This window comes from Cyanistes caeruleus, chromosome 17 (genome assembly GCF_971803275.1).
Source record: "Cyanistes caeruleus chromosome 17, bCyaCae1.hap1.1, whole genome shotgun sequence".
Taxonomy (NCBI): Eukaryota; Metazoa; Chordata; class Aves; order Passeriformes; family Paridae; genus Cyanistes; species Cyanistes caeruleus.
The window spans coordinates 2,685,608-2,706,333 of record NC_141717.1 but is presented as its reverse complement, the minus strand read 5'-3'; the positions used below and the strand labels follow the sequence as shown (position 1 = coordinate 2,706,333).

The following is a 20,726-nucleotide window of genomic DNA, read 5'->3' as shown; positions in this document are numbered from 1 at the left end:
TCTGGCGCAGCCCCCCGGCTCCCAGGTGGGCTTCCGGCAGGGCTGGCTCCCATTAGGGCCGGCGCAGCGGCAGGAGGGGCCCCTCGCCGGCGCGGGCGGCTCGCTGCGATGGCCACGCTCGCCCGCTCAAAGGGCCCATTGTGGTCCTCTCCCCACAGATTTTTCAAATTAACATCCCGAATTCCTCCCAAAATTGCTGCTGTGTAAATATTTTCGCTGCGAGCTTTGTATATTTTCCAGCCTCGCGAGGAGGAGAGAAGAAAAGTCCCTGGCGGAGCCGCGGCCTCGCGCCGGGTGCCCCCGGCCGGCCGCCGCCCCCGAGCCCGGGCCAGACCCTGGCGTGTCCCCTTGTCGGCACCGGCGTCAGGAGCCCTCCAGCCCCTCCTGGCCCCTCACTTCCCCCCTCCTTTGCCTCCGTGATGTGCCCTTCCCCTAACAAAGCCGATTTCCCCACTTGCAAGGAGCTGGAGGTTTGCAAGGGACCCCTTGGCACTTCAGCTTCCAGCAGCTCCAGAGTGAGGGAGCTACAGTGGAGGTGCCACGAGGGCAATCTCCAAAGTTAGGGCTCAGCTTTGGCAGGTGAAGCACGCCTGGGACACCTCGAGCCAAGGATTTTGGGGTGCCAGCTGCACAAGGGGGACAGCAGGGCTGAGCCTTGGCACGGAGGTGATGTGGACACTGCAGCCAGGGCAGGGCTCGGCCCCCACCCACACCCACATCTGTACCCGGGCAGCCCTGCGGGAGAGCAGCAGTGCCCAAAATGGGACCGTCCAGCCCCTGTGGCTTCCTGAATCCCAGCACAAAATTCCCCTGGCCACTGCCAGCCCCATCCCACGCCAGGAGCCGCTCCGAGCGGCACATCGTGCGGCGCTGCTAATTCCTGCGAGCTGAATCAGCGCCGACGAGGATTGCAAAACCCCCTGAAATGGACCCAAAAAAAAAACTCTCTCTGTGCGATCCAGCGGGGCCGGTAAGCGAGAGCTCCGGCCAGAGCCACCGGCAGGATGAGGGCTCGGCAGGGAGCCACAACGGGAGGAGCCGTCGGCTTCACCCAGGCAAATCCTGCCTGCACCCTGACGTGGCAAGGCTGGAGGGCTCTGGTCTCCCAAAAAATCACCCCTGGTCCCAGGCACGGCCCCACGGAAACCAAAGACAGGTCCCCCAGGTCCCCACGTCTGGAGCAGAGCCCCGAGAGGTCATGCCTCGGTGCCAGGGGTCTGGATGCCCACTCTCGGGGGGAGGACAGGTGTGTGCCCATCACACAGACCCCAGTGCTGCCAGGAAGAGCTTTGGAGCTCGTCTTCCTGGAAAGCTGGGGAGGCCAGGGAGCACTGTCTGGCCACTGAGGCTGTGGCTCATCTGGAAGTGATTTGGGCACTGCCATCCCACCCCAGCGCTGGGCTATTTTTACCCAGTGGAATTACGGGACAGGCGACATGGGCTGGGTGGTTGCCCTGCCTTAACCCCTTCATGTGGCTGCCCAGTAGCTCCATGGGGATAGGTCCCACTGGGGTGACACCTGATGGGGTGGGGTGGCCTCTCCCCTTCCTTGTGTCTGAGGGTGGCAGCCAAGCTGGGGCAGGGAAAAACCCTTTCCCACTGATGGCAAGCACACATCAGCCCTTGTGATCTGTAGGGGGACTGGGACAGGGATGGGGACAGGAATGAACCCGTCCTGCTCAGGGTTCTTCCTGCTGGGGTGGGTTTTTTCAGAGACCCCCAAAACACCTAGCATGACCCAAATGGGGTGTCAAGCCCCAGGAAAAAGCAGTGCAGAGGGTGCCAGGCAGGACGGGAGCAGGACCAGCCACTGAGGTCTCATTGCAGCTGGTGCCTGGGGAGAGGTGGCAGGGTGACAGTGGGAACATGTGCCTCAGTGGGGTTGGGTGCCCTGGTCCTGGGAGATGCCAGGGCTGCAAGCCTGACCCCAGGAGCTGGCTCAGCCACAGGCTTTGGCTGGGCAGGGGCAGGGGTGGGTGTTAGGGATTGAGCCCCCTGGGCCCCTCCATGTTCTACTCCAGTGCTGGGGGAGCCAAACAGCCCCAAATCCCTCCACAAACATTCTGCTGTGCCAACTCCCTGCTACAGGCAGGTCCCAGCTACGGCACCGCCCGGCTCTGTCAGACTTTGCACCATGAAGGGTGGTGGCAATCCAGCTGTCCCCATCCCTCAGCCATCCTGCCCTTGAGGGACGTGCCCACTGTTGGAACATGCCATGGGGGGTGTGTGGCTTCCTGGGACCTCTGCTGACCTTGGAATCTCATCCCTCCTGAGCCATAGCCTTGAGCTGGCTGTGGCACCCCAGAGACTCCCTGGGGACATTTTCAGGGTATCAAAAGAAGCAGTGAGCCAAGGGAGCCGCTGTTCTTCTGTCACCATGGTGGTGACAGAACTGTCCCAGGGCAGTGCTGCGCTGGCCGCCGGGCGTGCGGCAGCGGGGTCTGGTCAGTGACCCCAAGTTGGAGCCGGTAACCCAACCCCGCTGGTGCTGGTTACAATTTAGGGCAACAATAACCCATTGAGGCCCCTTCCTGGCTCCTGCCCTGCTGCTCCTTGATCTAATTAAAGGGGGCCAGGGGGGACAAAACCTGAGCTGAAGGAACAGCAGGTACCCAGAGGTGGCACATTGAGGACCAGGATGTGGAGAGGTGACATGGCCACCCACACCTCCCACCTCCTGCTCCCTCAGGGTCTGGGCATTGTGGGGGGGTCAGCTCTTAAGTGTGGTGCTGACATGCTTGGGGTGCTTTGAAAATTACGTTTGTGTGGTCAGAAATACCTCACCTGCTCAGGATTTGGGAAACAGAACCTCCAAAAGGCACATGTGGAGGGAGGTCCATGGCGCTGGTGCCTCCCACTCTGCCCTCTTCCAGGGATGCTGGATAGGGGCACAACCAGCCTGAAGGGTTTGGTGCTGCTGTGGACATTGGGGTGAACACCCTGGGGTGACTCCCACCTTGGGGCACGCCATGGCCCTGCTTTGGGGTGCCACGGGGCAGCGTGGTGCCGGCTCGGCGGGCGCGGTGGGGATGCGGTGGGGATGCGGACTCCCCTTCCTGCCGGCCTGGCGTCAGTAATGAATGGTATGAGTTTCCTGCCCGCCCACTGATTGCTTCCTCAAAGAGTTTCAACGAGTTGCTGCTGCTGCTGCTGCTGCTGCTCCCCAGGCACCGCTGCACTGCCCAAACCATCCCCGTGCCCCACGCTGGGCACCCGGGGCCACGCCGGAGATCCTCAGCCAGCCCCGCTGCTGCTCCCCATCCCTGCGGGGCTCAGTGCCTGTCCCCCGGTTCATGGTCTGCCCCAAGCAGATCTGGTGATCTGGTGACCCCAAGACCATCCTCCCCGTGCCCTTGCCGAGGCTCCAAGGCTCCTGAGCGTCGCGGCCGTGCTCGGGATGACTCTGCCGGAGGGAGAACGCGGCCCCCGCTCGGCACCTCCGCCGGGAGCCAGCCCAAATCCCCCTCCGCCATTTGTCATCTCCGCCAGATTTACAGGCGGGAGCGCTCGGGGCTGGAAGCGCGGTGGCCCCGGCGCGGTTGCCTAAAAACAGCACCTCCCCAGCACGGGGGGGGTCTCCGCTCGCCCCCGCCGCCCCCAGCCCCTCTCGGCTGGCCCCGCCACGCAGCCGGAGGCCCCGGAGTGACGCGCAGGCAGCGCCCGCCAGCCGCATTCCTGCGCCGATAAACCCGGCAGCCAAAATAACTGCAGCCTGTGCTGAGGGGGCCGAGCACAGCAGCGCCTGCATCCCATTTAGCCCGGCTGGCTCGCCCCGGCCCAGCGAGGATTCGGGGTAATTCCCAATGGATTCTCCGCCAAGAGCAATAATGGACCCCGAGGCGACCCCTTGTAGCAGCCTCAGCCTCCCCTGAGAGCGTTCACTGGACACTGATGATGGCCTTTGCTCACCGAACTGGCAGATCTGGTGAGCAGGAGAGCTGGGAGCTGCTCCCCTGGCAGCTGGCAGGAGGGTGAGGGATGCTTAGGCAGCCTCTCCCCCTGCTCTCACCACACCAACACCACCCCACCATGCCCAGGGCAGGTCCTCTCCTCTCCTGTCTGTCCTGGCTGCTGTCAGCTCTGGCCTGGAGCTGACACTGGTGTGGGGGCTGCTGGCAGGGCAGCCAAGGGGCTGTCACAGCTCACTCAGCCCCTCACCAGAGGCCCTGCATTGGCTGCCGACCACCCAGCCTGCCCCAGCATCCCAGGCCATCACAGAGCCAGCTCGGCACACAGTGAGGCTCCCAGCAAGCCAGTGCTTTGCCAGCAGCCCTGGGAAGGGCTGGTGGCCTCCAGTGCATCTGAACAAGTACTGTGCCCCAAACCCCCATCACCCTGGTGGGAGGAAGGCGCAGCTTCCTCCTCCTCCTTCCATTTCCTTGCCCACATGGTGACGCCAGGCCAGCTCACTGGGCAGCGTGGGAGAGGCCAGGTCAGCTCTAACTGGAGGGCTCCCAGCCTTGGCAGTGCCCTGCAGATGGAGACGGCTCCATCGTGCCGTGACGAGGGGCGCTGACCCCTTACACCACCAAAGCTCCTTTTCCACTTCCCCGGGGGTGCCTGGTGAACGCAGCCTGGCCACAGCTGGCTGGGCAGCCAGCACGGCACCGCGGCACAAAGCACGGCAGGAGTGGGAGGCCAGGGCTGAGCTGCTCCGGTGTTCCAGCAGCGCCAAAGGGATTCACTTGCCTGCAGCATCTCGTGGTGCTGCCCCAGTGCACAAGCCCACCCAGCCAGCAGCCACCTCAGACGCTGTCCCCAGCAGTGCCACCACACACCACAGCACTACAGAACACCTCTGTGCCCTCGCCAGCACTGCCTCTGCCCTCTCACCAAAACTGTGATGGGGATGCAGCTGTGCTGTCCCCAGATTTGTCACCCGCTTTGTGGCCGAGAGCTGCTGGTTCCAGGAGCTCCCTGCCAGCTCCTGCTCCACCACCACGCTCCTGATGGGTCTCTGACCATGACATCTCCACTGCTCACCCTCCCACCCCATGCTGAGTCCCCGTCCCTACCCAGGTGAGGTGTCCAGTGCCATGGTGAGCGTCGCCCCGGTGAGCTTCCGTGTGTCCCACAGCTTCACCTCCCGCTCCCGCATCTGCAGAGACACAGACGGTGTCAGTGGGCACCGGGGCTGCCTGGATGGCTCCGTGGTGCCGCCGCCTTCGCCAGCCACCTTCCACCATCCCAGCAAGGGCCAGGGCACTTGGCAGGGGGACCTCCTGCTTTCATGGGGGACAGGCCACGCAAAAAGCACTTGGCAGCCTCAGGGAGCAACTACTGGGCTGGAACATGCCAGTGGTGCCAGGGCCACCTTCCTGGTGAGGACTGTACCTGGCTGAACCCGACAGAGATGAGGCAATCGCTGGAGCCCATCCAGAGCAGCCGGGAGTCCTTGTTGTTGTCATGTCCCGGGACACTCTGCAAGGCACAGGAGACAGAGCTCTCAGTATTGCTGCCAGCCACGCTGGACACGGTGAGGGGATGTGTGCTTCACCAGCCATGGCTGTGAACTGCCCCAAGTGCTGGCTGCTGGCTCTGCTGAGAGCTGCCCTGGGGACAAAGCAGTGGGAACAGCCTGCAAGCAGTGACAGCCCTGACTCCCTCCCATGCCAGCGTGGTTGCCTTGTGGAGCAGCTGGCCCAGCTCCCAGCAAGGACTGGAGGGTGGGAGCAGGTAACGTGAGTGTGACAGGCCACGGGATGGCTTCCACATCCCCAGGGCTCTCACCCAGGGTGAGGGGGACAGAGTGCTGTGAAGAAGCTGCTCCATGCCACGCAAGAGGAGGCTCTGCCACGGTGATGATGACAGGAGGACTTACTTCCCTGGCTGCACCTCCGGACTCTTTATCCATGCTGAATCCTGGCTCCTGGAGCTGGGTGCCCCGTGTGTGCCCAGAGGCTACTGAAACACGGCAAACTGAGCCTGGCCACGTTCACCAGACTACTCTAATCCCCTGCCCTGCTTCACCTCTCCCCTGGGCTCCCTGTGGGGGTGGGACCCCCAACCCACATCCTGTCCCCATCGTGGTCCTGCTGAGGATAGGAGGGGAAGAGCTTCCACGGGGCTGTCAGCGGGTGTTTCCCGGCTCCCATGTGGTCCCCAGATGGGTCCTGCGGTTCCCGGCGCCCCAGTGGGAGCCGGCAGCCAGCCCTGGCCCGCGGCACAGGCGGCGCTCGCAGCCCCTCGCTCTCACTGAGGAGCGCCAAGAACTGGCTGCTAACGAGTTCAGAGCTGGCAGGGAAAGCGGAGGGCTCTGCCAGAACCAAACCCGGCACGGTGCTTGCAGGACAAGGCAGGGGCACCAGGTGTGGGGGCAGGAGGGGTGGGGTGAGCACCGATTGTGCCCACGGAGGAGCCGTGAGCTGCATCCCCCTTGGTGCGAACACTGTGACCACCGGCCACGACCGCACTGCGACCGCCAGCGAGGCTCTGCCACCGCGGCAGCCAGAGAGGGGCCATGGAGGGGCCGCACCTCCCACCCCTCACTGGAGCAGCTCTGCTGGAGCAGCCTCCAGCCCCAGAGCGGTGCCACTGTCTGGAGAGAGCCAGGATGGGAGCAGGCGTGCGGTGCCAAGCTTGTTGTGCCCTGGCTCCGTCACGCCAGCTGCCCTGCCAGCACAAACACGGCTCGCTTGGAAGAGGCAGCGCTGGCCAAGCTGAGGCCGGCGCTCCCAGCCGCAGGGCCAGGATGTGGGGCAGGAGGGGCCTGGTCCCCACCGCCAGCACGCTGGCAGAGAACCCAGCGCCCGGCAGGGAAAGGACCTGGAGAAGGGAACGTGTCCCAGGATCGGTGCCAAGAGGGATGGAAACTCCAGGAGTCGGGGCCAGCCCGCGCGTCAGCCAGGAGAGCACTTCTGCACCTAAGCTGCGGCAGCCACAGCTCCGCATCTGCAGATCCCATAACCGCTGGGTCCCGCGGGTGCCCCGGACCCGCTGGCAGCAGCGGCAGCCCCGGGGCGGTGGCAGGGCTGGAGGAGGGCAGGCAGGGCGCTGCCGCGGCGCTCCCAGCCCCCGGCGTGCCGGCTGAGGCGCAGGGCCATGTTTTCTGCATTAGTTCCATCCCGGCTGAGCTGTACGTATGGCAGCAAGTATGCGGGAGGCTGGGGCTCCGTGCTCACCCGTGCAGATGTTGCCAGAGGTGAGCGTGCGGACAGCAGCTCCCCTGGTGCAGAGGGTCTTGGCAGGGACCGGGCCGTGTGGCCTGGCACTGAGGGTGGACACTGGTGTGGTTCAGCCCTGGGACACCCGTGGGGCTGCTATGGACCCCTGGGGCTGGCAGAGCTGGGCAGAGACCCTGGCACCTTTCCCGGAGTGATGCTGGAAGCCCGGGAGCAGGGAACCAGCCAAGGGATGGGCGTCCCTCCTGAGCCGCTTGTCCTCCCGGCAGGCTGCAAGGAGCCCACCAGCTCTGGGCCAGCACGCAGGGATCCAAGGAAGCCTCCCAGCTCCCTGCCGGTGCCCAGGCAGCCCAGGTTCCTCCCGCCCATTGCAGGGATTCAGCCCTGCCGGTTTTGGGCAGCCCAGGCTGGGGGGAGCCTGTGACCCCCCCTCCCCCCTTGGAGCCAGATCGGCTGCATGGGGAGCATTTTCAGAGTTTTCTCCTAGTCTCAACCCATCCCTCCTAGGCAGGCTGGGGTAAGGTGCTGGTTGCCATGGGGGTCCCCAGCCCTTCTCCCCGTGCAGCCCCGGGGGCTGCGGGGGGCCCAGGGCCGGCGTGTCGGACGCAGCTGTTGGCAGCGATGCGGCGGGGTCGGGGAGCTGGGAACAGCTGCCCGCAGGGAGCGGCCGCTTCGGCTCCGCGGCTGCCTGGGAGAGCCCCACACAAAGCCAAGGCTGCTCCCTGTCTCCCCGGGAGCCGTCACCCTGAGCCGGATGCAGGGCAGGGAGAGCCGGAGGTGGGAGCCCAGGGCAGAGCCCTGGGGCTGGGAGGTGGCCGGGGGGTTCAAAGCTCTGCTCTTGGCAGAGCCCCCGTGGCTGGCAGGGCTGGGACAGCTCAGCCCTGCCTGTGGCTAACAGCCCATGAGCATGGCTAACAGCCCACGGATATGTGATCCCCGTGGGAAGCAACCCCAGCAGCGGGATCTGCGTGGGCACAGGAGGCACCAGTGTCAGGCTGAGCTATCCCCTTGCCAGGGGGTGCCAGGGCAGGAAGGGTCTCCCCTGGCCAGGGCACTGTGGGGGTCTCTGGGGACAGACACCCATGCCGGGTCCTTGCACATGGGGAAGCCATTGCTCCTTGCACGCCCCACGAGGCTGTGGGCAGCAGGAGGAACGGCTTCCCGGGAGCTGAGAGGGTTAACCACGCACCGAATCCTCCTCTCTGAACAAGAATGTGAGGGATCTCTTTCCCTTGCCAAATCCCAGTTACTCCAGAGGTAACCAAGAGAACAGAGCAGCCTCTCCCAGGCTAGCCCTGCTCCTGGTCTCTGCCCAGAGCTCAAGGAGACCAGGAGCAGTCACCTGCACCAGGGGAGTGCAGAGATCCCACAGAGCAGCGGGGATGCTCCAGTAGCCATCACACTGCCAGCACTGGCCCTGCCCTCTGCCAGGTGTGTGGTGTGTGTGAGTCACACACACTGCCTCTCCCCTCCCCACCAGCACAGCCCCCTCGGTGAGGCCAAGGCCGTGTCTCAGAGGATGCTGTGGGGCCAGCAAGGGCAGGAGGGTGGGTGGGCTCCAGTGGGCACAGACACCACAAGGCTGGGATGGGAACAGGACCTCCCTCCCTGGGCAGGAGAGGGGGACTCACTGGCCAGGGGGGTGGGCAGGCTGCAGCCCTCAGCACCCAGCCCTCTTCCACTGCCTCTCCCCTCTTCCTGCAGCCACCAGCCCCACAAGCCCTCCTATGACGCCCTCGAATCCCAAAACACCTTTGCCCTCTGGAGAGGAGCCTGCCAGGAGTCCCAGGTCAGGCACAGGCTGGACCTCCTGAAATACCGTGAGGAGCCCCAGCCCCAGTCATGGAGATGCCAACCTGTGTGGGCCTGAGCTGGTGAGGCCATTCCCAATGGGAGGGATGGGCACCCAGGCGAGGGCGAGCCGGTGCCACTGCACACCCACACCCCTTGAGATGCCTCTGGCTCATTCCAAATCCTCCTCGACTTCCCCATGTCTGCCATACCAAGCGGCATTCCTGGGAAGGACGGCCGAGGGGGAAGCGGAGCAGAGGAAATATAAACAGTCCCGTGCAGCTACGCTGGGGAACAGAAGCATGAGAGCGCCGAGCGTGCGGTGCTATAAATAGGCTGCCCAGAGTCAGGCCAACTTTTTCATAGCTTCCCACGGTCTCCTTGGGAATGTGGGATGCTGTGGACCTTCCCCCAGCCCGGAGGAAGCTGCTGCCGAGGCTGGGAGTCAGGTACCCCCGGGGTGACCCCAGCGTGGGATACCGTGATGATGGGGCAGTGGGAGGAAGGCTGTAGTCTCTCTATGTCCTGATGCGCCTCCCCGATGATGACAAGCGGTCCCCAGCCGGCCCTGGGCCGACAGCTGGATCCTGGACAGAGGTGACATGTCAGGGTCCATGGAGTTCTGGCTGTGGGCACAGCCAGATCACCCCAAACCTGGCTCTCCACAGCATCACCCTGCACCATGGCCACACTGCCCCCAGGGACCCTCTCCATGGTGTATCTCCCATTGTGGCACAGCCTATGTGGTCCACAGGATGGTGGCTGTGGTTTGGGACAGGGGCTGGAGTCCCTCTTTCCCCCCAGACCTTTAGCAGGGCTGGGACAGCACCGGCTGTGCTTGGGCTGTGAGCATCGGCTGCTGCCCATCACTGAGCTCTGCCCCCGGCACAGCCCACGAGCTGGGGGGACAAACCCCCGGCGGGGACAAACCCCCAGGGACACTCTCCCAGCTGTCCCCGGGCGCCCTCAGCCCCGGCCCCGCTCATTAGCACAGCTCATTAGGACGTGAGCGGGGCGTGCGCTGCCCCGGTGCGCGGCCGTTCCCTCGCCCCCGGCCCTGCCCGAACGCCGGCGGAGGAAGTTTCTCGTGAGAACGGAGCCGGCTCCTCTCCAGCCCACACTGGCCGCGCTCAGCGGCTGCCCCGCAGCTCAACACGGAGGGTGCCTGTCCCAGGCCTGTCCCGGGAGCCAGGTGCTGGCCAGATGCACACACAGCCCCTCGCACCAACCTGCACAGCTCCCTGTGTGGAGGAGGATGCGGCCCGTGGGCTCTGTACCCAGGGGAAGGTGCCCAGAGCAGTGGGCAAGCAGAGATGCCACCTTAATAGCCCACGGCATATGCGAATCACTGCCCTCCACTGTGCTGGGGACGCACCTGAGGCATGAGCTGGGCATGGCATAGTCACGGAGCTTCCTGCTGCTCAAGCTTTCTGCTCAGCCTTGTGTCCCCTGTCCCACCAAGGGCAGGACCCGGGGGACACGGGAGGGACCTTTGGTGGGGTTTGCACGGGGATTGCAGGAGGGTGAGGAAAGGAACTGCGACACTGAGCCTCGGCAGGGCCGAAGCCGCAAGGGAGAGGATGTGAATCGCTTCCAGGGGGAGGGTCAAGGCGAGGAGGGCGACCACCAGCCTGTGGGAGGGGAGGACAGGCCGGGGCAGCGCGGCCTTGGGAGGGGATAAGGCAAGAGCACAGAACTCACTGAATTCTTTGGAACGACAGTGGTGCTTGGACCTGGACCCAGCCAGCAGCGGGAGCGTGGCTGCACGGGGTGGCAAGGCAGGACCCAGGACAGCCCTGCCATCTCCACTGCCAGTTTAGGGCACAGAGAGCAGCCATAGGGCCCTGATGCTCACAAAGGGGCTGCAACAAAGGGATGGGGATCCAGCAGGATGAGGCCACTGCTCTCCCAAGGGAAATCATGGCCCTGGGTACATACCAGGCACCCCACGGGGTCAGCCAGACCCCGGCCACGCTGCGTCACACACGTCTGCCCGCTGCTGGGATATGCTCAAAATAGCTGCCACGGGCGTAGCCGGGAATGGGGGGTCAGGCCCTGGTGGGGACATGGCCACGGGGTGTGGGCAGCCTGCCAGTCACTCTCCTTGTCACCCACCTCGGTCCCCAGCCCCATGTGTGCCACATCCATGGCACCTGAGAGCAGCAGCAGGTACTAGGAGGAGTGACCCCTCCTCCCTGAGCTTCTTATTTTAGCTCCTTCTCATTCTTTTCCCCTGCTCTAAACAAAGGAATGTTTAATGAGGCAGGCTTGGCAAATTAAGAAATCCAGCCGGAGGAGCAGCCTGGGGCTGGCTCTCAGCTCCACGGAGGGACCAGGGTGAGCCGGCAGCGGGACCCTGTGCTGGTTGTGAGGAAACCCAGCCCACGGTGCTGCAGGGGCCAGCACAGCTGGGAAACCCATCCTGCAGCTCACCTCTGCAAAAAAACAGGCAACATCAAAGCCAGGAGCCTGCGAGGTGCTGGCACCGCACTGCGGCCCCGGCATCACCCGGTTCTGTAACCGCGCTGGCCTGGGGGGAGAAGGAGACTTTCCAACTAACCCAGCCCTCCAGCAATGGGGAAAAAAGAAAAGAACAAAACCCAGGAGTGTTATTCCTCTTGGCTAAGCAAGCCCTGCGCAAACTTCCAGAGGATTTATGGCACTTTAAAGTTTTCCCCTTCAGCAGAGCACTTCTCCAAGACTAAACATCTCCATCCATTGCGAGCCGGCCGGGGCAGGGCCGCAGCAGTGAAGGTGCATATTTCTCTTGGCAAACACGGAGCGCCGGCCCCGGGCTGGATCAGACAGCAGTGGAGGGAAGTGAACTGCCTGCTTTGAACAGCCACCATCATTCACACGTTATTTTTAATAGCTCAGCGAGACAGAGTCCACCCTCCCCAAGAGACTTGGCTCGAGCCCATCGCACTCACAGCTCCGCCATCAGACAGGTCTGGCAGGGGGAGAAGGGGGGCCAGGAGGGGAGGGGAGCACTGAGGCCGGTGGTGGATAAATTTTGGAGTAGAGAATGGGATCTTCCAGCCATGCTGAGTGGCAACTGGAGCAGGACAGGATTGTGGCAGCTGCTGGAGTGCTGGGAGCACTTTGCCCTGGCTTGTCCGCACGTGTCACCACTGGGTTTGTGTTTGTTTTTTGTGGTGGGGTGTTTATAAGGCTGCCTGAAGGGTCAGGGCATCATTTGTACTGCAGGAAGCACGCAGGGGCTTTTGGGGAGCTCAGCACCTGGGTTATGTTCAGGAGCAGGTGGAAAGTCCTGGTGCAGCACTGGAGCTCCAGGTCCCTTCCATCAGTGCCTGGGTTACTGCTGTGCCTGAGCATTGTCACCAGAGGCCATTGGCTTCCTGAGCCCACAGGCAGCAGGAGATCCACCACGAATCCAGAGTCCACTGCAGCCAGCTCACCCTGCTCTCCACTGCATCCCTCCCTTCCCAAGGGCTTCCAGCCCCTTCTGCAGCCAGAGCCCCAAGCCACAGGAAACCTCTAATAAGAGGCTGTTTGAACTTGACGTCAAGGCTTAAATTCTCTACTTATTTCCTAATCACTGTTATTTGCTGAGTTGTGCGGATCTGACCGCCCAGCCCTTGCCCTCGTCCCCAAGAGCCTTTGGTCTGGCTCCCAGAGGGCAGAGCAGAGCCCAGGAGCCTGCAGAGCCCAGGAGCCCAGAGTCCTCACACCACAGGGCTCACCTGGCACGTGCCACTGTGCTGTGCTCCCTGGCCTGGTGGGAGAGCAGGGCCCCCCCTGCCAAACCCCTCCAGAGTTAAGGGAACAGTTCTATTCCCCCTGCCCTCAGCTCCTTGCATCTCTCAAGCCCAGCCGGGGCTGGGATGGTTTGGGGGACCAAAGCTCACCCCCCTGCAGACAAAAGGTTGGGCAGGGCTGCCTGTAGCACATCCAGAAGGGACAGTACCTGGGAGGCAGCTGGGCCTGCTCGAGGGTCAAAGATCCGCAGTTTCTTGTCCTGGTGAGATAAAAGAAAACAGAGGAGGGTTATGGACCTCGGGGCCAGCAGGATGTCAGGATGCATTGGGCAGAAGGCTGCAGTGAGCATCCCTCCCCTCCCTGCCCATCACTCTCCTGCCTGCAGTGCCTATTTCTATGGATGGCTTGCACTGTGTTCTCCCACACTGTGGGCAGGGAGGCACCCCCAGAACCTCACCAGGACCCTGACACCCTCAAAACTGCTCCCAGAAAAGGAGGAAGCCTTCAAATTAGGGCCAGGGTGCTGTTTGGGGAGCACACACTCTGTTTGGCCAGAGCCACGCAGCACAGGGGCTGATCTGCACCCCAGCTGGCACGGCTTGGCCTTGTGCCCTCTGAGCCAGCTCGCACGCTGGGCACGGGCCTCCATCCATGAGCTGGGACTCCAACCCATCCCGCAGCCTGGCCCTGCACGCTGGGCCGGGCTCCGGGCTCCCCCCGGGGCGCACCGCGGGGCTCCCCCCGCAAACCCTTTGCTCTCCCTCGGCTCGGCGCGGGCTGCGCTCCCAGCCTGGGGCTGTGTGCTCAGAGCTGTTCTCCGAGCCTTCGGGCACGGCCTGGGGTGCTCGTGGCTTGCACACTCCCCTTGCACACTCCCCTTGCACGCTCCCCTTGCACGCCCCCCTTGCACGCCCCCCTTGCACGCTCCCTTTGCACGCCCCCCTTGCACACTCGCCACGCCCGCCCGGCCGCGGCCCCCGCGCGTTCCCGGCGCGTCCCGCAGCGAGCGGCCGGCGCCATCTAGTGCTGCTCCCCGCCCGCCTCCCTTCGGGCTCGCTGACCCCGCTCCTGCCCTTTTCCACCCCAAAATTTCCCGTCCCTCCACGCTCCCCATGCCTGGAAGTGTTCCAGGCCAGACCGGATGGAGCTCTGAGCACCCCGGGCTAAGATAAGGTGTCCCGGCCCGTGACGGGGGGTGGAACGAGACGAGTTTTAACGTCCCTTCCAACCCAAAACATTCTGGGATTCTGTGAAACGGGTGCCGCCCAGGATCAGGGTGCATCCAGCAGCTGGCACAGCCCACCCATGCCGTGCCATGGCGAGGTCACCCCTGGGCACTGCTCACCTTGCAGGAGGTGCCCAGGAGGTGGCCATCTCGCTTCCAGGTCAGGCTCTGCAGCTGGTCCCCGTGGGAATCCAGGACTGCGGGGATAAAGAAGGGTCAGGATCAAGTAGGGTCCCTCCTGCAGACAGGGCAGGAGCCATCACTCTCCCACGCAGAATATTTCCCAGGAGAAATGATCTGGTCTTTCCAAAGGGCTGGTGGCAGCCAGGATCCAGTGGGAGCCTGCTGTGTCTGTGCAGGGAGCATTCCTGCAGGAGCTGGAGACAAAGGGCAGGAGCCCTGCAAAAGTCACAGGCCTATGCTGCCACCCACCTCCTCTCCCCCTCAGGGTGGCTGAGGTCTGGGCAAGGCTGGTCAGCAACCACCCACATCTACCCATGCCCTGGGACATGCAGAGAGAGGGACCTGCCACCCAGGGGATCCCCAGCAGAGATCCTGCAGACACCTTGGCCAGTACCGGAGTGTTTCCATCAGAGCATGGGGGAGCACAGGCTCAAGGGGCTGTGGTGCCCTGCCCAAAAAGCCTGAGCTGCCTGTTCAGTGACACCGAGGTCAGGCCTTGAGCCCTGGCACTGGCACGGTGAGACCATGGGGCAGACACACAGGGAGGACACGTGTCATGGGCAGTCACAGCCCTGCCTACCTGTCAGGGGCTGCTGCTGCCCCAGGTCCCACACTGTGACTCTCTTCCCTGCAGCGCTGGCCAGGACAGCGTCCGCCGTGGGGTGGAACTGCAGCGCATCCACCGGGGCCCCCCCGGGCCCCAGGGTCAGCCCCGCGCTGCTGGGAACGTCCTGGCTGCTCTCGGGCAGGCGCCACACCTTCACCTGCAGCCCCAGGAGAGGAGGGTGGTCAGTCCCAGGGCAGGTGAGCAGGACCCAGCTGGGTGCTGGCAGTGCTCCACCTGGGCTCACTGCTTTCCCAGGCTTTGGTCCCTGAGGTCTCTGAGCATTCCCAGGTCATTGCAGCTTGGTGGGAACAGGTCCAGATAGGTGGAGGCTGATCCTTGACCATCTGCTCTGTCCCCCTGGGGACGTCCCACTCCGCTCTCCCCAAGCTGGCACCCTCCACCCCATGCTCCTCTTAGTCCCATCACTCCAGCTCTGCAGCAAACCCCAGAGACATGCTGGGGGGCGTGAGGTGTCCCCTTGGGACTCCTGTCCCTGAGCACTCACCGTCTCATCAGCAGAGCCTGTGGCCAGCAGGAGCTGATCGAAGGGTGAGAAGTCAAAGTCAGTGACCACATCTGGAAGGAGAAGGGCAGAAGTTTGTCCCCACCTTCCCCTGCAGACAGTGTGTCTGCCCCTCTGCTCTTCCCAGCCTCATTCCTTCCCTACACACACAGCAGTGGGGGGCAGATTCAGCCCCATCAAGGTGTTTTGGAGCAGCTCAGCTTTGCTCTGAGTGCCTGAGCCCCTCTACTCTCCCTCAGAGACCTGCACACCTTTGGCAGGGATAGGAACCCTGGAGGGAGCATCCCCCTGCCTGATGCATGGACTGACAGCCCCACAAGGTGCAGGGAGCAGCAGGAACAGCACCAGGGTGTCTGTGCCATGTTCTGCTGGAGCCATGCTGGTGACAAGGCTCCCTTTGTAACACCCCAGGCCGACATGCCAGCGGCAGGGATGCTCCCGGCAGCAGGGAGCCTCGTGGGAGGTGGGAGGAAGGCTGGCACCAGCAGCAGCAGCCCCTCGGATGCATTTGGCACGCTCAGTAAAGTAGGTCACCGTGTACTTTTCCGCTTCCAGGAGACAGGCCCCGCAGGCATGAAGAGCAGGCAGCTCGCTTGGCTGCATCCACCCGGGAGGAGAGAAAATCCATTCCGTGCCACGGAGGCGTTGCTCTGGCACAGCCGGCTTCAAAGGACCCCTGCTGATCTCATTAGGAAGCCGTGGAGGCGGTGCTGGCTCCTGTGCACCCCTCTGGTGCTCCCCGGGGAGCAGAACAACTCACTGCCTGCTTTTCCAGCCTGAGGAAGCTCCTGGTGCCAGGGGCTGAGGTGGCACAGGCTGGGCACTCTGCGCAGCCCTGCAGCCGTGCCAGGGCGCACACACAGGGAGGCAGTGCTGGAACCAGCTCCCATCTTACTGTTCTGGTGTAAATTTGGAGAAATGGGTGGTCAGTGCCCCTCAGGCTGCCATGGCTGCTCCAGCACCAGGAGAGGGGCACCCTGAAGTGGGCACCACCCCTCGCTGTGCCTGGGCAGGGTACAGCCCTGCTTCTCTGCCAGCAGCTTCTTCCCTGCAACACTGTGCCCACATCAGAGCTGCTGGTCCAGCCTGTTCCTCCTGCCCCTGGAGCCAGCAATGCCTCGGTGATGCCAACTCCAGCCTGGCACTGGGTGTACTGGGAATTTCAGGGCGTGCTATGAGTAATATAGAAAGGCTGTGCTAGAAAGCTGTGAGGAAGAGCTACATGTTCAGGCCTCACTGCGGCCTGAGAGAGGAAGGAACATGGATTGATTCCAGCCTGGTGTCACCAGAGCCCACAGGTGATGGTCCCTAGCAGGTCCCCACGTCCCTTGCCTGGCAGACAGCCCACCACAGCCTGCCAGGCTTGGACTCAGCACCTGAGCCCCCCACACAGCCCATGTGGGGCCAAACATGTCCTGTGGAGGTGGGAGGTGGCACCTGACACCCACCTGAGTGGCAACAGAGCTGAGATATGGTCCTCTTGCCCCCATCCTCACACTCCAGCGGCACAATGCCCAGCACACCTGCAGGAGAGGACATAGGAGCAGGTCAGGAGTCCAGCCTGGGACACACGAGGGCTACCCAGCTTTGCAATGCAAGCCAAGAGCTGGGAGACTGTCAGCACTTTTGGGGGATCTCAGGGAAAGCCTCCTCCACTCACTCTGGGGTCTGGGGGACTGACCCACCACCCAGCCTCACAGAGATGCCTGGGACAAATCCATCCCACTCCCCAAGCAGTGCAGGGGACCCTTGTGCCTCACCGGCTGCCTCGGCGTTGAAGGCGATCCAGCAGCAGCTGGCCTTCACATGGTTCCCACAGGATGTGACAGAGCCTGCTCGGATACCACTGATCCAAGCCTGGGATGGAGAGGGAAAAAACATGTCAGGGGCTGCCTTGTTATGGCAGGGCCTGGAGCACAGCTGGAGGACCACTGGCACAGCATGGCCAGAGACCTCAGGCCCACAGGAGCTCCCATGGTGACAGAGAGCTGGAGACTGCTGACATCAATGGGATTGTCCCGTCCTCTGAGGTGTCCCAGGGCAATGTGGCTGCTCATGATCCTGTCAGAGCACAGCCCCTCCCTGGGGCTGAAGGGTGGGACACAGGATGGACACAGGAGCATCCCAGCTCCCGGTGCTGCCTCTCCCCCAGATTGGCCCATCTCTGGGGTGTCCCAATGTGAGAAGTGCTCAGAGGTCTTTGCAATAAACTGGGGCCAGGAAATCTGGATGGGACAAAAGCTCTTGGGCTGTGAAACACCACAGGGTCAGGCTGTGGCTGACCAAGGCAAATAAACACTTCCAGCAGCACACTTCTCATGTGGACACAGCTCCAAAACCAACCTCCCACTCTGCAGTGTTTCCCAGGGCTGACCACTGCACTTGTGTGGCCCTGGGACACCCTCCATCAGCCAGACGCTCTCCAGGTGACAGACACCCCACCTCAAGTGGCCACCAGGGCCATGAGCTCCTTGGCACACCCAGGCCCAAGTCCAACCCTTGACAGTGGCAATGACAGGTGTTTTATGGCTGGCACCAGGCCTTGTGCCCACAGCAGCCCCTGGAGCTGCAGCAGGTGTCCAGAGCACTGGATACCCCACAAACTGGGCAGGTACCCGGGTAGGGAAGGGAAACCCCGAGCCCCAGGTTTCCTGTCCTTGCACAAGTTCCGTTTGAGGCCTGACAGGGAGCAGTGGTTCCTGCAGCACTTCCTCCTGTCACAGCTCGCTGCAGACCTGTTAACCCTTCTCCTGCCAAAGGCAGGTTCCTGTCCCCACACCCAGCAGGTGGGCAGGGGGCTGCAGTGGGGATGGGAAACAGGTCTGGAGCATGAACAGGACCCTGAAATAAGGGCCCCACTATCTGCATCCCATCACCCTGCACTGGGCCCTCAGTGAGGGGGACACCAGTCACCAGCACCCAGGGGTGCCACGCAGGACCCCTGCAGTGAGGTTTCACAGAGCTGGTCCAGCCTGACCCCACGATTTCCCTGTGCACAGGCAGCAGCCCTCAAGGAAGTGATCCTTCCTGCAGCATGCCAGCTCGGCCAGGAAAGCACGTGAAACCATCCTGGCTACATCCCCAGAACAAACTGTGAGCTCTCAAGGATCATCAGCCAGCAGAGCCCTGCAGATGGTGCCTGAAGAGGAGACTCAGATGTGATCCCTGATGTTTACACTGCACCTCCCGATCCAGCCAGGTCAGGTGTCTGTTCGTGCCTCCATAAACAGGTGCTCAGCTGGGGACAGAACAGAGCTTCCCGCTGTGACACCTGAGATGGGTCTGGACACAAGACTTCCTTCTCCACCTCCTGCCCTACGGGGAGCGCGTGGCCTCACTTCCAAGGATACAATTCATGCCTGAATGGGAAATGCCTTTTGGAAAGGCCACCTTGCACAGATCCCTCCCTGAACACAGGGAGAGCACGCTGTCCCTTGGAGCTCCCCCATCATGGAACTAACACCATGTCCTGCACAGCCAGGTGTCCCAGCACCCACACCCCACAGGCACACACACTCCCTGCTGCCAGTGACTCATCTGAAGCCTGGGATTCACAGCCAAACATTCATCCAACTGAGATTTTGGAGACCTGACACCTGCTCTGCAGACAGACCAAGGCTGGCACGCCGTGGGCATGGGGGCACCACGTCCCCTCCCACAGCTGAAGCTCAGAGGATGTTTTGGATGCTTGCTGGATTTGCAGAGGCATGTGAGCACAGACCACGCCGGCTGGGTGCGAGGACAGCTTGGCTGGGAAATTACAGAGAAGGACTGTGCACACAGCCAAGGGCTGGGAGCAGCAGCAGCCTCACTCATGGCCATGGTGGTGAGGAGGTGCTGGGTGGAGGGTGCCCAGCTCGGGGAGCCTTCAGAAGGGCTGTGTGTCCTGGTAACACTCCTCGATGTGACTCACCCAGCCCTGACCCTGCATCTCTGCCCCTGCCCTGCCAAATCTATAGGGACAAGGATCTGGGAGACTGCCCTGGCCCAGCTCTGTGGTTTGGGCACAGCAGGGCAGGGCTACCCATTGCCAACACCGTGCCAGGATGGATTGAGATGCTTGGCATGATTGGACCTGGCTGTTCATGGAGCAGAGGCCGGAGCTGGGCACCACATGGCTCTGTGCTGCCCAACGAGACCCCCAGAGCTGCCTGGCCCCAGCAGTGCCGAGCTCAACAGCTCATGGCTGGGGTGATGTAGCTCAGCAGCATCCCGTGGGGCCCAGCACTTCCTCTGTGCCTGTGAAAGCGGGGTGGCAGAGCAGGGTGGCAGGATTGAGGCCCAGCATCTCACACTCACTGCATGGCTCCCTGGCTGGCACAGATCAGGAGGGTGAGATACCGAACGGCAGCGAGCAGCAAGAACCCGGGATACACCATCTGTGCCAGCTGTGCCCAGCGGCAGGAGCGGAGCTGCCACCATGGGACGGGTACCCCATGCCAGCCGCTGTCGGCAGTGGGGGCTCCCCCGGCCGAGGAGAGGGCTGGGGTTCCCCAGCAGCCCCACCTGCGGAGCTCCCGGGGCCCGGATCCTCCGCGGACGCCGGGATGGGCAGCAGCGGGTGCCAAGGAGGGGCCGCCCGGGCGACGCACCCGCCCCGCAGCCGGGGGACACGGGCACGGCCCCGCCACACCGGCGATGCCGCAGCTGCGGGGCCCAGAGCCGCGCCCTGCCGGTGCCGTGGGGCGGGGTCGGTCCTGCCCTGTCCCCGTGCCTGTCCCTGTCCCTGCCCGCCGGCAGCGCCAGCCCCGCCGCCCCCGCGATCCCCCGGCACTGGCGGGTCCCGCAGCGCTCACCTCCCTGCGGGGCAGCCGGGCCTCGGTGTGCCGGAACTTGGACGCCTTGAAGCGGTTCATGGTGCTCCGGTTGTACCGCACCGAGCCGTGCCCAGCCCAGCCCGGCCCAGCCCAGCCCAGCCCGGCCCGACCCGGCCCCGCCGCTCCGCCCGCCCCGGGGCCCCGCCCCCAGCCCCGCCCCTGGGCCGGCCCTGCCGGACCCCCCGCCCCACGTGTGTCCCGTGTCCCCGCTGTCGCCGTGAGCGGGGCACACACCTTCCTTCCCGGCTCCTCGGAGCCCCCAAGAGCCTCCAACCCCCGCGTCGGAGCCACCTGGGGTGACTGTCCGGCGGTCCCGGGGATCCCGGCCCCTTCCTTGCCTCCCCCGGCGGCTCGTGGTCACCCCGTGCTGTGACCCAGCTGTCACCCAGCCCTCCTGCCACACAAGGCCAGCGGTCCCGCCGGGCTCTGGGCCAGGGGGTCGGGGACAGCGGGAGGTTTCCGGTGCCGTGGGCTCAGCGTGCTCGCCCCCTCTCTGGCCTGGTAGGGGTGAACAGAGACCTTTGTGTACTCACGGCTGAGGGGAAGGGAGGAGGAGGAGGAGGAGGAGGAGGAGGAGGGAGCGCTGGCTCTGAGCCCACTGAGCCCTCTGGGCCCGGCTGTGGCGTCACCCACGCCCGGTGGGGCCCGGGTGTCACCCACGCCGGTGGAGGCCAGGCCTCCTGCCCTGCCTTCACCCGGGCTGTGACAGCGGCGTGTGCGCAGCAGGAGCTGACACGTC

General features: G+C 63.8%; 1 protein-coding gene across 1 annotated transcript in view; it reads right to left on the bottom strand.

The window, feature by feature from the left end:
* CORO7 (coronin 7) overlaps window positions 1-20,111 on the bottom strand; it is a 34,462-nt gene extending 14,351 nt beyond the window's left edge. Inside the window, exons 1-9 of the mRNA XM_086854260.1 lie at window positions 19,967-20,111; window positions 16,931-17,027; window positions 16,619-16,693; window positions 15,153-15,223; window positions 14,621-14,804; window positions 13,978-14,054; window positions 12,841-12,891; window positions 5,335-5,421; window positions 5,016-5,098 (exon numbers count right to left, since the gene is read on the bottom strand). Coding sequence (XP_086710386.1) covers window positions 5,016-5,098; window positions 5,335-5,421; window positions 12,841-12,891; window positions 13,978-14,054; window positions 14,621-14,804; window positions 15,153-15,223; window positions 16,619-16,693; window positions 16,931-17,027; window positions 19,967-20,026 — 785 coding nt within the window. The 5' untranslated portion in view covers window positions 20,027-20,111. The remainder of the gene's footprint in view (window positions 1-5,015; window positions 5,099-5,334; window positions 5,422-12,840; window positions 12,892-13,977; window positions 14,055-14,620; window positions 14,805-15,152; window positions 15,224-16,618; window positions 16,694-16,930; window positions 17,028-19,966) is intronic.
* Between the last annotated feature and the right edge of the window lie 615 nt (window positions 20,112-20,726).